The sequence below is a fragment of the Muntiacus reevesi genome, chromosome 4, assembly GCF_963930625.1.
Source record: "Muntiacus reevesi chromosome 4, mMunRee1.1, whole genome shotgun sequence".
In the NCBI taxonomy this organism is placed as follows: domain Eukaryota; kingdom Metazoa; phylum Chordata; class Mammalia; order Artiodactyla; family Cervidae; genus Muntiacus; species Muntiacus reevesi.
The window spans coordinates 119346235-119363072 of record NC_089252.1 but is presented as its reverse complement, the minus strand read 5'-3'; the positions used below and the strand labels follow the sequence as shown (position 1 = coordinate 119363072).

General features: G+C 41.7%; 1 protein-coding gene across 2 annotated transcripts in view; it reads right to left on the bottom strand.

Annotated features, from left to right (window-relative positions):
- Positions 1 to 11860, bottom strand: part of LGR5 (leucine rich repeat containing G protein-coupled receptor 5) — a 126738-nt gene extending 114878 nt beyond the window's left edge. For both annotated transcript variants that reach the window (XM_065935465.1, XM_065935466.1), the window contains exon 1: positions 11428 to 11860. In XM_065935465.1, coding sequence (XP_065791537.1) covers positions 11428 to 11639 — 212 coding nt within the window. In that variant the 5' untranslated portion in view covers positions 11640 to 11860. The remainder of the gene's footprint in view (positions 1 to 11427) is intronic.
- Positions 11861 to 16838: the final 4978 nt, after the last annotated feature.

The window sequence follows — 16838 nt, the reverse complement described above, 5'->3', positions numbered from 1 at the left end:
GTGCTGGCTTCTGTTGCTTGGTTTGCACAAGAAAGGCACATTTACAGGGGATTTGCTGCTGCTATCTCCAGGATTAGATAGCCCTTCGGTCCCTCCTGGGTATGCAAGGGCCCAAGATAACAAAGCATCATAAAATACAGAAAATGAAAACCATGGTTGGTACATAGACATTCTATGTTCTAACCCAGGGAGACTCCTTTCTTCTTTGCTCTAAGAGAATCAAGGGGTATGTGGAGTCCAGTAGTGAGGACAGACAAGCAGATGGAGGACGGTAATCAGGAGAGATGTGTGCTGGGGCGGGGCTGGGCTCAGCACGGAGCACCAGAGACGGGCGGGTCACGGAAACCTCTCTGGAGGTGATGCTCGCACTGAATACGGGAAGACTCACAGAAGCCTCGAAGATGAAGGAGGAGAAAGGCATCCAAGCAGAGGCAGACACATCTGAGAGCCTGGAGGCCTGAGACACGGAAACGGCAGGATGTGGTTGGACATGGCTGGAGCCTGGAGAATACGGGGGCTGAGGAGGGGAGGGCTGGCGGTGGGGGATGAGGCGTGACAAGGTGATTCTGTGGGTTAAACTAAGGAGTGAAACGTTACTGAGAAAGCCACGGGAAACCACTGAAGCACTGAAGGTAAGGGGGACATGGACAGACTTGCCTCCTGGACAGACTCACGGGGTGGCAGGGAGTGCGTCTGTGTCGTGGGGCTCTGCAGACCAAGACAGGAGACCACGACAAAAATGAGGAGAGCCTGAGTTTCAGGGCTAGAGGAAAGATGGAGCAGGCACAGCAGATCCGAAGGCAACCCGGATGTGGTCAAATTAAAATCCCAAGTGAAATTTAAATGACAATAAAGACATGTTTACTGACCATGAACTGAAACTTGGGACACTGCTTATTCCTCAAACTAAACCTGATTCTCTCTCTCTGCCATATAGATTTTTAGGTGAGAGAAAGGCAACTTTATTGGTATCTGCAATGGAACAAAATCTTATTGGGTTAAGATTCAAGCACACACCTAGAAACGAACATATATCATGCATAAACAGTAGGATACTTGGCAACATCTAGAGAGCTAATGGAGTATTTAGAATTCACCTGGGTATCTGGCATTGGAGCAAAAATGTGAAAAAAAAAAAAAAGAATCATTCAACTGGAGTTTCTGGGAGACTTGGGTTCCAGTCCCGTCTTCACCAGCTATGTGATTTGGGGCATGCTGTTTACCTCTTACGAACATGAATTTCATCATCTGTGAAAACGAAGGTGTTGGATTAGGGCAACTCTAAGGTCTTTTCTATTTTAAAGCCTATGGTTAGATATAGCTTTTGACTCCTCAAAAACCTCTGCAATCCATCCAAGTGATTTTAATTCTGTTTATTTGGGCAATTAGGGATATGCTCTAGCACTCATGATTAGATTTCACTTTTGCATTATGTACTGTGACCTCTGGTACACAGCTTAGTGATTCCCGTAATTTGTGGATAAAAGATTAACCCTTTTATTTCTCTATAGTAGAATTTACTCTAAATGTAGTTAGCTATTCGCTCAACCTCTGAATTAAGTTTATTGTACTTAACACAAATCTCCCCAAATCAGCCTTGCTTTTCCCTTTATACAATTAACTGTGTTCTGAGGAGTTCCTACTGCTAAGGCAAAGGGGACTTCAAATTACTATGTAATAGTTATTCGGGACCAGACTGTATCCATCTGACACTTCTCACTGTTACAAGACCCTGGGGCAGTGGACTTTATGCTCAAGGCCAGCAGCTACAGGGTGGAAGGAGGATCTGCACTGTCAGTTAATCATGTTGCTAAAACTTCTGAGATCTTCAAAGGAGATTGGCTTACACCCTGGGAGAGTCTGGTTTAACTGGGACTTCCTTTTGCTACTCGAGCTTGAAGACTCAATGAAAAAAAGATCTTGAACTTCTGCCTGGACTCCACTGCACAGAGCCCCAGAGAACAACAGCTGCTGGGGAATGGGGGCTTCCGTGAGTTCAGGTCTCCCACCAAACGGACAATAACGTGGCTTCCTCAATTTAAAATCAAAGACCCCAACTGTGGTGTGCTTCGGGCTGATAACTTTAATCCCTGAGATTCTTCTTTCTAAACTTCCCTGCATCTTGTAGATTGCAGTCCTGGCAGGGGAGAGTGTCTGCGTTAAGGGAGACGCGTCCTTCAGTCCTGCTCTGATACTGTCTGATAGAGGGGGATGGAGAAGAGAAACATAAAGGGTGCCATCCGAGGCTGAATGTCTGTTCAGGGCTTGCTGTCTCTCTCTGTTCTGTCTGTGTTGTTTCTTCGAGTGGCCCATTTCCCCACTTCTTCTTTCCATCTCTCTTGCTATTTTTTTCTAGGTTTTACTCTATTGGGCAGTTAACACCACTGATTATAGAGTACATCTATGGCCAAATGCAGGCAGGTCTAAGGGTCCCTTCAGGACAAGAAATAAGAAGAGAAAACAAAGAGGGAGATTTCTTCTTCCAGTAAAGACTGGAAGACTCCAAACTCATTCTGTAGAGTCATTCAATATTCACAGAGAAATAAATGCTTACTGTGAAAACCTTAACTTATACACATAACAGATGATTAAGGAATGTAGCTCCTTCCATGGAAATTTTTATTTGGTTTTTATAGCTAAATAATCTTTTATGTATGTAAAAAGTGAAAGGTTATTTTTATGCTGATAGATTTAAAGACCGATGGGTTATGTAACAGAGTTCTTTCAAGTAAGGGCCTCACAAGGAAATTTATAACCTGAAACCTTTAAGCGCCATGTGGTGTCTTGTGTGTCGAACCAATAAACTCATTAAAATAACATTGGGTAAACCCAAACACAACACAATGAAAGTTCTAACACAGCCCACATCAACCAACCAACTTTAAAATAATATCTTTGTTATGTGCTAAGGTTAAAAATTCAGCAAATTCTTTATATTTTTTCCACTTGAGATCATGTGTGGTTTTGTACTTTCCTGAGAAGTACACTTTTGTGGCTTTTTTGATCAAAGGAAGGTTATTTTTGCAGAGACATCTTTTGTAGAGGTCCCTGTTCTACTTAATCAAGGTTTCAAAAAAAAAAAAAAGGGGGCACAAGAATATTTACTAGTTTTTTTTTTTTAGTGAAACATAAAAATTCTTAAGATTCTCTTCTTAATGTGGACTTTGAAAAGGAAAGCATGCATGTAAGGTTAGTCATCATTTGGTGCGTATGTGTGTGTGAGAGAGAGAGACAGAGAGAGGGCAGAGGAGAAAATAAAGGAATTTGGCTGCAAAATTGAGTAACAGTTTGAAACACTTGGCTTCCAGTAGTGAAAGATGAGCAACACTGGGGAAAAGGCTGGACTAACAAGGGACCACTTGAGGAAAGCTTAATCTCAGCTGGCAGGCTGATGAGCAAGGTCAGCTCGGTGCACACGTTCTCAGCTGGAGCTGGGCTCCCATTGCCAGGACAATTGTCTTCTGCATTTCAGCTTCTGAAGCGAACTGAAGGTGCCTTCACAGGCAGCGCCTCGGTCTCTCCCCTGGAAAGGGCTGGCCCTCCACTGCCATGACATGTCAATGTGTATCATTTCCACCCATTCCACCGAGCAAGTGGCGCAAAGGAAATTGTTTCTTATTGGAGTGTTGGTGTGTGTGTGTGTGTGTGTGTGTGATGCACGTGAGATGACTTTCTTTCTCCTTGACCATCATGGTCTCTGTTAGGAGGTGAAGTCAAACTCCTGTAGCAAAGAAGGACGAAATGAACATGGAAAAAATGTGCATATGTTAAAAATGAGACACTTGGCAATTAGGGATTGCTCAGTAAATTTTTACATATACATTCTTTTTCATATGCTTTTCCATTATGGTTTATTACAAGATACTGAATATAGCTCCCATGCTACACAGTAGGACCTTGTTGCTTACCTATCTTATATATAGTAGTTTGTATCTGCTATAATTCTGAAATTATTATTGTTCATAGAAAACTGAAGTCAAACATACTGTTGTAAGAGTTTTTAGAGATTGTATCTCAAAGTAACCTAAATTTTCTAAACATCAGTTCTTACTTGAGGAGGTGTTCTTTATGCTGAATATGCTTTATAATTAATTGGTCAACTATTGGTTTTTCATGTCAACTTTGTAATATAATAAATGATTAACATATAGGTTTATAGCAGCAAATGAATTGAATGATTGAAGAAACTAAATGGATAGTTCAGTTCTTCTTTGTTTGAAGGAAGGGACTTTTCCCTGTCTTATCCAGATTTCTAATTTACACAGAAGTCTGTCTCACTGGCTTAATTGTTAAACCATGCAGAGCTTACATAGTGATCGATAAGTAGATAAAACCTTGAAATAATTCTCTATTCTGAATCAAATAAATGATGTGTCAATTCATCTTATCTTACCAGTTTTGAAGGTAAACACAAACTTAAATAAAATTGGCCTATTAAGAAAGTTCATGTCTCTTATAAAAAAATTAATTTTTATTGGAGTACAGTTACTTTGCAATATTGTGTTAGTTCCTACTCTGTAGCAAAGTGAATTAGCTATATGGATATACCTCTCTCACATCTCTCAGAATTGAAAAATAGTTTCAAAGAAGCTAGCTACTTTATTTGATGCATAGATCTGGTCACAGAAAAAAAAGAGTTTCATTTTCAACTTGGAAGTTATTAGTCAGTTGCTCACTCTTTATAATACTTGGGCACCACCACAATTATTATCTTTGACTTGGAGACCAGAGAAATAGTTTCTGTGGATATAGGAAAAGGTAGCTACTAAACTTAATATATTGGCCCTAAGCTATATAGTATTATTCTCATCTCATCAAAAACCAAAGACTACATTTCCTAGGATTCCTTGAAGAAATATTTCTCATGGGAGGGCTTCATAAGTTATGTTCCTAAGAAGAAAACTGTGCTGAAGTATTTCAGCACTAATTGCAATTACTGTGAGGCATAACTAAACATTAGAAGGCTGGTTTCCTTGTTTTCTGATAAACTAGCCCTAAAGATAATTTCAAAGAGGCCCTGAAACATTTTGAGCCTTGGAAATATTCTTGCAATAAGCTAACAGGCCACTCGAGACAGGTATGAGAATAATACCTGTGCCAAAAGGTTGTTGTGGGGCAAGGGATTAAGTAAAGTAGCTCCATAATGCCGGGCACTCAGAAAGAATAATATAAATGTCAGCTGTTTTAATTATTGTTATTACAATAATAAAGTAATTTAGACATGTAAATTCTGGTCTGTCTATTAACTCATAGCATCATTTAAGATAAGTGCAATTTAACTCTATTTCCAATGGGGCTGAGCTGTAATTGTGGGACACCAGCAGATTTGTGTTGTTCTGTTACTTGCAGACAAGTAACTGTTACCTTTCTCTGAGCCCTTTTAGCCATTAGGATTTCAGCAGCTGGTTCAGCCAATTCTATTCAAGTCAACATTACAAGTATTTACTGAACATCCCTTAATTGCCAGGTACTGGTCTGAGCACTTGGGAAATAAAGTGAAAAATTTCCTAGCCTGGAGGTGCTCACAGTCTAGGGAGGAAGATAAACCCTGAAGGAAAGAGAGCCCATCATTACCTCCTGGAGAATTAGTCCATCTGATTTTAAGGAAGATGGTTTCATGGACAATGGATGGTTCTTTTGCATATATTCAAAGTAAATTCCAGCTTCCCTGATCCATATTAAATATTGAGATTTAAATATTGAATAGATAAAATCTTGAAATAATTCTCCACTCTGAATCAAATAAATAATGTGCCAATTCATCTTATCAAATAAATGATGTGTTGATTCACCTTAAATATTGAGAATGAGGATATGAGAAAGGACTCCTGCTTCCAAAATATCTTAAAAATATTTAGTTAATCCAGTTTGTGGTTAATGGATGCTAGCTAGACTTACCATGGCTATGATATCATGATTTGATATAAATATTGAATCATTATGTTGTATACCTGACACAAATGTTATAGATCAATTATATCTCAATTAAAAGTAAAGATTTTTTAATTAAAAATTTAACCTTCTAATTCAAACACCCTGTTAACCATCTTTTAGTATTACTGCTAGATAACACTATTCCATTTTTTTGAAATCAAATGATTAACATTCTTCTACCTACTAGTTTCAAATAAGACATTTTCACTGGACTTATAAGGTGCAAAAAAAAAATTAACTTGATAAGTGGGAAAAAATGCCAGAGATTTTAAGAATGAACCTGCTTCCTACTATGATATCTATGGAGAAACAAAATAATTTTGCATATGAAGACACTTATAAAACATCCCACCTTATAGCCGATGCCGTGTCTCCTTTTCCCAGAGCTAAGGAGCTCCATGGTGAGACTGAACATGTAGTTGGGACCTATGAGGACTGAATTAAACTGTGGATTGAAGCTGATAGAATCTGGGAATCAAAGAGTTGTAGTAGGTTGGAATTCATGGGTAATTTAACAAATGAAATTCTAAGACACATAAAAAATAGCAATAGGACTAAATTATCAGCTTGTCATTTTTGATAAGTAACTCTAATAACTAACTCTATAAGTGACTCTAATGCCAGTCTGCCTCATCTTTCTACTGCAAAATGACACGGTATAAGGGAAACATTGCAACAGGAGTGAGGGCGTTGAATCTCATAGGAAGGAATTTGCCTTCTCATGAAGAATTCAATTTACCAGAAATATGCATTTGTGGGGTGTTCACAAGGAAATGTTCCATCTAGAATTATTCTAAATTTATATAAATAAGTGAATAAAACCAAAAGAAGTACTTGACAAAATTGCTCAATGCGGTGCTCACTACTGTTTTTCATTTCTAACTTATGGTATATGATTTGGTTTAATGGGAAACATACTTAAATTTATAGCTAAAATGACTTACATGTATAAATTCAATAGAAGAAATATAAAAATGCTTTATTAAGTAAGTAGACATTAGGTGCCAGTTGTAAAGCTGTAAATATTCTGCAATGTCTTTAATTTTATGACAGTTAATTGTTTACTTGGATATTATGTCTATACCTTTGACAGTTACATGCTTTGGAGATTAAAAACTATCAAACAGTTCAGTTCAAAACTTGACTTTGAGAAATTATAGACTAGTTTTGTGTTTCTAAGCTTTTTCAAGCACATCCAGGTAGGAACGGTTTCATTATTAAAATATACTTTTATTTAATTACAAAGGTTAGTTTTTTATTCCAGTCTTTTATTAATAACTCATTTGTGATTGCCACTTTTCTTGCTGATCAGAACTCCACCTTTACTTTGAAGAAAACATGTAAAGAGAGAAAAGATTGAAGATCTGCTTGAAGGTTATGCTAATTATATGTAAAAATTCATTATTGTCGCACAAACTTTGCCATGTATGTGTTGAACATAGTCAGTAAAGTATTTTTTGTAAATCTATACAATTAAGATTGCTTGAATTAGAAACACTATCTCAAAAAAAAAAAAAAAAAAAAAATCACTCAGACTAACTCAGTCAATTAGTTTCAATAATTATCCCCCAAAACAAAAACACTACTAGGAAAACCCAGACATCCTGGAGAAAAAGAAAGAATATTAAAATGCAGAAAAGTCACTGATATCATTATATTTTAAATGAATTTTGCAAGCAGGTCGTAGAGCACACTATAGTTTGCAACTGATCTAAATTTTAAGACTGTTGTAACAATTAAGGCTTTTGTAACCATCTCTAAAGTACAAAAATTTCCTTCATTTAAAATAGTTTTCTTTCCTTGAAGGGAAGTAGAAACATATTAAACAATTTTCAGGGAAGATTCTGAACAGGTTCTTTAAATTTGAAAGTGTATCTTAAATGCTTTGAATACATCTATGACACCAGGGCCATGGCTAATTAGCTATAACCGAGGCTTTTGATTGGTTTTTATTAAAACTAGTTTTACCAATTGCGTGTAAAATTAAATTTTGTTAGAAAGTTATATATAGAAAAATAACCAAATTGATAAAATTTTTAAAAAAAATTCTTTCTCCTGATAACTTTGTTTCATGTGACATGAATTTGCCTGTGGCTGAAATGTTCATGTTTTTAAGCAACTGCAGGAAAAAACTCAATTTTCATTTAAAAATAAAATGACTGTTCTAGATGAATAAAGAAAAGTATATTTACTATATTAGGATGTTCATTAGGATTTAGTTTTCTATTTGGATACTATACTAACTGGATGAAAGATACATCAAAGTAGTACACGGAGCTTACTTCTAAGACCCTATTAGGAAAAATGTCCAATTTGATGCATTAAAACAACTTATCCATAAAATTAGATGCTAGAACTACTTCATTTCTGACAGATCACTACTGGTAGGTTGAGATGTATTAAACATTGGAAACCGTTATTGTCTGTTTTTATGTCTTATTCTTGGTGTGTTATTTTCTTCTGGGTGAACATAGTTAGCGTAAGAGAGAATAAGAGAGAGAGGTTAAAGCTGAAAATTTCCAGTGCTTCTACCACGCATGTTCAGTGGTTCAATTACAGATCCACTGGAGAATGCAGTTCAGTAAGAAAAGAGAGTTACTATTAATGTTTGGGCTGGCTTAACGTTTAGCTTTTCTGGGGAAGAAAGATTATAAAACTGTACAAAAATAGGGTTTAGGAAGCTTTCCTTACCTACAGGTTGGACTAACCGGTTATCAGATTGTGGCAAATCTATTTGCCAAATGTGTACAGCTGCAACTTGCCATCATCAAGCTGTTTGAAGAAAATGGAATGCTTGTTCTCTTCTGGGGAGGGGAGGAAGATTAAGAGATAACATTTTGACTCAAAAGAAATGGTGATAACTTAGTACAAACAATAAAAGATAGCATGGCCTCTCACTCACACTAGTCTTTGCAGACAGCAATTTTCTCACCAAAGCTTCATTACCACTGGGCCCCCCGTGGAGCCGGGCTATAACTTCACGTTCCTCTTCAAGAGCAAAAAGAAGTTATCTCTTAATATAACCAGTAAAACACAAGCTTACTTATTCAGACGTGAATAAATAAAGACTTCTCTTTCAGGGTGTGAGTGCACAAGCGGAGGAGAAGCGGTCACTTCGTTCTAGGTGTGACCAAAAGAGGGCACCTTCTGCCCCTCGCGCCAGCAGAGGATGCCAAACAGCCCCAAACCCAAACCCCTCAGCCACGAAGGCAGAGCCTCCAGGGGCCTCTGGCGTTCTGTCTCAGATAAGGAAACCAGATTCTAAAATTGCTCATTATGGACAACATCAGTCTGCTTATTTACTTCAGGGTTGATTTCTACATGTAGCCCTCACATTCCCTGAAAAGTTAACCATTAGATGCAAGTATCTGATTTTCACTGTGACACTTTTTCACAGACACGTTGGGTTTTAATATTATACAGAACACTGAGAAATTTCACTTTAGGCCAGATATAGGCTGTCATCAAACAGCACAAGAAAAAGCTGACAATTAACTTCCTAATGGTATCTTAACTCTGAGGGATTATCTATAATGATAGCCAGATAGGAAACAGTGGCAGTCAGATCTCCCCAGCACACGGAGGAAGCAGTTAAATGCATCTGAGGTATGTGGGAAATGATTGGAAGCAGTATTTTATGCCAAATTTTAGTAACAGAAGCCTAACAAATGAGTGAGAGGAAAAAAAAAAAGTCCTGACATTTATTTTCTGTATGCTTAAAGAGTTTTCTAACAACTGTATGTCTTACATAGTTAAGAGTTTGGGGGGATTGCACACCTCCCTTGTATATAACCAATTTCTTCAGGGTGCCCAGCAAGAGCAGTTCTAGGCTCTTGAATGCAATTACCAACCACTAGCAGAAACGCACCATGCAGAAGAATACATGATTCTTGAAACACTAAATTTAGCAGTTAAATCCAGAGACTGGAGGTAAGTAGTATAGATAGCTTTGTAGTAGAGAGAGCTGTTTAGGAGGAGGAAATGGGAGTTCTTAAGAGAATGATCACTTAGGGGAGTGGATTTCCATTGCTGTAAAAATATCACTGCATCATGCAATACCTGAAGGGAAACCTTGTGGGGAAACAGATTAATTCTATAATCTTTTCAGATAAGGAAAGCAGCCAAAATAGTTTTATGGTAGGTGAGGAGGGGAACTGCCACCTACTAATACTAAAATCTAGCAGGATAATCCCTCCCTTTCAACACAAAATCAAAGCAAGTAAAAAAGAATTCTTTTTTCTTCCTCAGTCTGTCTCTAGAAAAAGAATCACTATCTAGTGTAAAGCGTTGTGCAAGCCTCTTCATGTTTCTTCCCTCCAGAAAACAACTAAACAGAGGAAAGACCGAGTTCACAAACATTCCAGTTTGCTCCTGCCAAGGCACATCAGAGAAGCCGAAACCGGGACTGCCAGGGCTTGGGGTGGGTTCACCGGCGTGCCTGGAGTTAAAACCCAGACGTGAAGCCTTGCGGTCGCGAGTGTCTCTTTTCCCGAGTGGTCCCGACCCCTGGTCTCCCTGCCCGAAGGAAGCAAGCCTCAGATAGGGAGATGGACAGTTGTTGCCTCGGTTCCCAAGAATCGGGGTCCCCTTGGGTCACCTCATCCACCCAGCCACCTGTTACCCTCCAGGCCTGGATTTTCCGGAGACAAAATTAAGCAACGAGCCGCTGCCTCGTCTCCGCAACCGGGGCTTTGGAGGCTGTGATGGAGGGGGGAGACGGGGTGGTAGGATCCCCGAGGGATGACAGAGAGCTTCAAGTCTCCACTTGGGTGTGGGCGCCGCTGTTTACCCGCTCCGCCGCCTTAAGCCCACTTCCCTTTCTTCCCCTGGAGGAGGAGATGGTTAAAGATTACATAGTGGCCGCGGGCACTTCAAAGGGCGGCTCGGCAGCCAAAGGTAAAGATAACGTTCTGGCAGCTAGTGGTTGCCACATTTTAATCACTTCATTAAAAAAAAGGGGGGGGGGGGGAGAAAGAACAGAACAGAGCAACAGAACAGAAAAAGGTTACATCACGCGACCGCGCAAGGGATGAACAGTAAGTTCCTTTGGAGCTGGACACGTTGGAGTTCTCCTTTGGGGAAACTTTTTCCAGTCCATCTCTTCGCGGAACGTGACGGGACAAGGAGGCGGAGGTTGGGGCAGGGACCAACTGGGCAGCCTACCCTTGGGTTCCAGGTTCAGGGGCACAGATGTCCACAGTGCAGACAAATTGCCTGCACTCGCAGGAATTCGCGCGGCGACCTGCCTAGTCTGGGCCGCAAAGCTGCAGCGCACCAGCGCTTCCCCCGGGGTTGCACTCGGAGCCGCCGTTTCTCTGCGGGCCCCAGGAAGTGTGGGCGCGCTGCCCCAAGACACGTGCGTTTCCCAGGGGCCCAAACACGCCTGACCAAGACGCCCTTGGCAACCTCGTCCGCCCCCTCCAGAGCGCGCGGAGGGCCAGCCTGCCTCCCTCCCTCCGCCCGCTTCCCGAAGCAGAGCCGGGGCGCACTTACAGGTAGGAGGTGAAGACACTGAGGTTGGAGGGCAGCTCCGAAAGCCCCAGGTCGGAGCAGTCCACCCTGAGCAGCATCCTGCCGTCCGGCTCGCACTGACAGCGCGCGGGGCACCCCCGCAGCAGCGTGCCGGGTCTGGGCGAGCCGCCCGCGGCCGCCAGCTGCAGCAGGACGGGCAAGGACAGGAGAACGCCGACCGAGGAGGTGTCCATGGTGCCCGGGCAGCGGGACCGCGGCGGCGAGTGGGGAGGGTCGGCCGGGCTGCAGACCGTGGCGCGCCAGGCGCAGCTCGGCGGGCTTCTGCGGCTCCGCGGGCGCGGGCAGCGCGGGGCCGCCGAGGAGAAGCGCCGCGGGGCCCGGCCGGGTCCCTGCCGCCACGCGGGGTCCAGGAGCGGCTGCAGCCGCTGCAGGGGCCGTGAGCGCTGCTGCTGCCGGCGGCCTGCTCGGCGCGGAGCAGCATCTCCGCTCGCACGCCCCTGCTTTAAAGCGCTCCAGCCCGAATCGCGAGCCCGGTGACGTCAGCGCAGCCCGGCCGCCCGCGGCCCCCGCCCGGCCCCGCCGCCCTCCTCCGACCCCCTCCTCCCTCCGCGGCCCCGCGGCGGGAGGCGGCTGGCGGCGCGAGGTGCAGCCGAGTTCTCGGCGCTCCGGCTCTGCCTGCCCGGCGCGGACCCCGGCGCTCCGCACCGCGTGAGGGGCGCGGGACCCCGCTCCCCGCCCCGCCCCCGGCTGCCTCCGTTCCCTCCCGCGGCCGGGCCGCCCGGAGCCGAGAGCCGAAAGGGACCTGCTTCAGACGGGTACAGACGGACACGCAGGGGCCGAAGGATGCTGCACGCTTCCCCAAAGCCCACTTCCGAGAATGCAGGGGCTACATGGAGCACCTAAGGGGGGGAAAAAAAAAAAAAAATCCAATCCAGAAAAATAGTCACCCTAACAGGGTAAGGAGGCAAGCCTCCCCAGGCCAAGATGGGTGACCTTTTGGATCCTTACCTCAAGCCGCCCGATCTGGCTCGCTTTTTGCCCTAAAATCGAAACGCTGGGCTAATCGCTAAATAAATACAGCTCGTGAGCAAGCACTCCAGCGTTGTCTAACCGGGGTTAGATGTCCAAGTGACTTTAAAAAAAGTGATTTAGGATCCTCTGGAAGTCACCTTTAGTGAAGCAATGCGGGACAGATGTTTGCTTTTGTTCGGCTGCCTTTTCATCCTAAAAGTGTCCCAGGGTTTTCTAAATAAGTGCAGTCCCACCCAGATGTGAGAACCATTGTCAGTGCAAATTGCGAGCTCTCATACTCTTCAAAAGCGACCTGCAGTGAACCTGCAGGAGAAAGGAGGACAAGGACGCGGGGCGTTCCTGGGAGAAGGCCTCGGTGCAGAGCCCGACGTCTGCAGACCCCAGTGAGTAGCTGAAAAAAGTTACGGCCCAAGCCTGCCACTTCAACTCACAAAAATGCACAGTTTTCACTCTGGGCACAATGCCTGCTTGTTTCATGAAGGTGGAGAACGCTTATGACTTTTAAGGCCACTCAGCCTTCTTCCACTTAGTCCATCCTGCTGAGTTTCCCATATAAACTTCTGAATTTTACAGCTGGATAGATTTTTGTCGTTGTGTCTATTTCCTCTCCTTTGTTTAAGAAGTGGTCCGCAAACCTGGCTGACGTCCTATATTAAAAACCTGGCTGACGTCTATATATTAAAAAAATATATAGATTCCTGGACCTAAATCAGTGTTTTGAACATGCTCTTTTCTATTCTGAATTCCTGGATTGGATGGAAGGAGAGAGTGGTTAAGCTTTATATATACCCCATCTTCTTCATTTTGCAGATAAAGATATTGCAGCCCAGAGATTTGGGAACATCTGACAGTGGCTGCTGAAAACTGTGAGTGAACCCTGGATTCTGGATATCAGTGCAGGGCCTACTTCTTTCCTGGTCCTTCACCTATCTCTTTGCACATCATGTCCAGTACTGTACCTCTGCTTTTTTTTTTTTTTTAATTTTTAATTTTATATTGGAGTATAGCCAATTAACAATGCTATGATAGATCTTCTTTATCCATTCTGCCTTTGCTAATTTTTTTTATTCTTGCTTCTCCTAGCCATTCCTTCCACATTTATAGAACATTTACTAATTACTCATTTTCTTTCCCTTTAAAAAAACTTAGCCCCAGATTACTTATTTTGTAAGAAAGCACTTCAAGACTGACTCTTTCTTTAAAACCTTCTGTAACCATAGTCTATATTAGTCATCAAGAAACAAATCTTTGTAGAACAGCTACAGTTGTGATACAGCAGTGGCCCAGTTACCGCTCTTCCATGGAGCTTACAGTCTAAGGAAGATCACAGACTCTGCACAGAAATTCTAGGAATCTCGTTGAAAGTATATGTTCTAAATATCACACAACTGAGCCCTAAAATTTTATTGAATGCATATGTGTCTTGCTTTCCCAACTTTATTGTGATAGCTTTGGAGACAGGGACTAGGCCACTTGCCTTTACGTGGAGAACTCCTCCAGTGGACTCACATTTGTGGAAACTTAACTGATTTTAACGGACGGACTGATTTATCAACACAGGTATCCAAATATGATCGGGTCCACCATCTTACTAAGGGCTTTTGTCAATAGTTTCTGTGACTTCAGGGTTCCAAAAAGAGTATAGCACTTTGGTCATCGAATGAATCAGGTAGAACTAGATTTGAATCTAGATTTTGACAGTTTTAAGTGTATGACCGGAAGCAACAGAATGAGCCTGTATAAGTCTCTGTAAAAAAGGATTGCTATTCACCTATATAGTTCTAAACATGGAAATGTCTGAAACTTGGCCTAGAGTAGAGTGAATTTCCCACCTGCGTTTGTGCCTTTCCTATTCTCTGCAGCGATTGAAGCTTGTTAACAAATTTATGTAAAGCAGAGGGATTCCTGCCTCAGTTACAAGGGGGAAAGACAGCTAGGCTGGATTGAAGCCAGGTGTAATGAATATTTTTTCTTTTTTTCCACATGCCCAACATTTCTCCTCTTTCTTTTTGGTTAATGCATGCCACACTTTTCCTTTGGGAAACACTTCCCAAACCTTGGATGACGCTGGTAGAACTGTCGATCATATGTCCCAGTTTCCTGACCCTGGGGTAAGTATATGACCCCAGCAGAGCAGTCTGAATCCATCTGAGGGCTTGTCACGAACCCTGGGGTGAAAGGCTCTTTTCCAGCCTCATGAGTTCAGGACAAGGAAACCTGGAGCTCAAGGGAGCTGTCATTCTGCCTTGTGGAGAGAGCTCATCACAAAGTGAGCATCAGCTTTAGCGAGGAGAGAAGCAAAATCCTAAGGTCCTCTTTTAAATGTCTGATTTAAAAGCTGTTGCTATACCATCGCCTCCCAATTGGGTGAACCAGTCAATTTTGTTTTGTCTTGTTGGTTAAGGTAATGAGTAAGGACTTTTCTGTGATCACTTGCAATCAGAGATGCTTAGTGAAAACATAGAAGTCCAGGAAGCATGAATACTTAAGTGTGACCTGTTGAAATTCAAGGTCTTGCAGACCTTAAAACGTATGAGTTGAAAATAAGAATAGTTCTTCTAATAGTAATTTTGTTGTCTGAATACACATATGTTAATTACTTTACCTTAGCTAATAAAATGAAAATACAGCAAAGCAGATTCCTGTGTACTACAAAGAAAAAAGAAAGTTCTAGTAGGGCCTCTGAGTAGTAGTTTCTAGTAGTGGACAGGAATACTGGAATGGGTCGCCATGCCCTTCTCCAGGGGATCTTCCCTACCCAGGGATCAAATTCAGAATCGCGTCTCTTACATCTCCTGCAGTGGTGGGTGGATTCTTTACTGCTAGCACCACCTGGGAAGCCCCCGTGCCCTTTCCCCAATCCCTTGGAAATTCTAAACATACAGAGACTTAAGCTGCATAGAATCTTAGACTTGTTACTGTCTTATTGAGAAAAAAATTCACACATTTTGGTAAAGAAAACAACGATAGTCTTTTTGAACTGTCCCTGGAACCAGTTGGAGCAGAGAATGGTATGTTTTTATGTGAACAGTAGGGACAAATATATATTCAACTTTTGCCCCTTAAAAAAATATATATGTTTCTAGTTTCTCTCAACAACCAGTTACACGCATGCATAGTGGTGATACATCAGAGGAGAACATCTCCACCCCTTACACATAATAATGTTAGTAGGATAAAGTAGAGCCGTTTGGTGTTTTGTCTGGGTGAGATGTTTGTATTATTCATGATTTTGGAAGGTATCTGACTGTTAATCAGTTAGTGTGTAATGGGAATATCTCAGGCCAGGACTGTAATCCCTTTGTGCCTCTTAGACTAAGTTCCTAAAGTCAGTTCTGGTAAAGTACAGTCTGGTACATGTTTCTGGGCTTGCTAAACGGATGATTTCCTAATTCTTTAATCTTTGATAAAAGTCCACAACTAAAAACATTCGTGTACACCACATGAACTACTAATAAGCTTAGTTGAAGCATGCCAGGATAATTTAAGTTAACAGGTAAGTCAATATTTCTTTTACAAGTATAGTGAAATTGTGTTTACACAACTGGTGGGCTATTACAGACTTATTTAACTTGTTTGAAAGAGTATAAAGCCCATTATTTGTCCTGCTCATTTTACATTCATGATATAATCAGGCTTATGCTGAATTTCTTCACTTCCTTTTACCAACAAAGTCTAATTAATAGAGAAAGGAGGGGGATTTAAGAATAAAGATCTATTTTCTTTCGGAATTATTTATTTAGCAAGAAAGCATTCATTCAGCTAATTCATTACTTTGAAGCAGCCTATTATATAATATCAATCGGATCTGTCTTTGATATTATCCAACATAAAGGAAACCTTTAAATATATCCACATGTTTACAACATGCTAAAAGAAAGGACAGTGGTACATGATATTATAATTCTGTAGCTCATTTTGATTTCCTTGTTTTATTTCGAGTGTGACAGTGAGCATAGTCTGGTGGTGGGCCACGTAGTTTCTGGAAACATGTGTCCAAACTCACATGTAAACCAGGATGAGGTTTTCTTTTCAAACTAAGAATAAGATTAATGAGGAAAAAAGAATAAAACACAATTAAATGATTTTCTTGTTTATTCCTATGCTTTTCAAATTCTGCCGAATATCCCCTTAGTATATAGACAAACTCTTCCTTATACCCATTGTGATGTCTCTTTTCATGATTTCTTTAGAACTACACTTTTAGAATTTTTAACCATCTGTCATGTCCACATGCTCAGACAGAGCCTGCACCTTGCTTCAAATGATGAGAGCCTGGCAGGTTCCCACTGGCAGAGATGCCTCTCCCAAGGCCTCTTGCTAGAGTATATTCAGATCCTGGTCTCTCAACTGCAATTTTGAAACCCAGTGAGCTCTGAAAAAGGAAAGGTTTTCTGAAA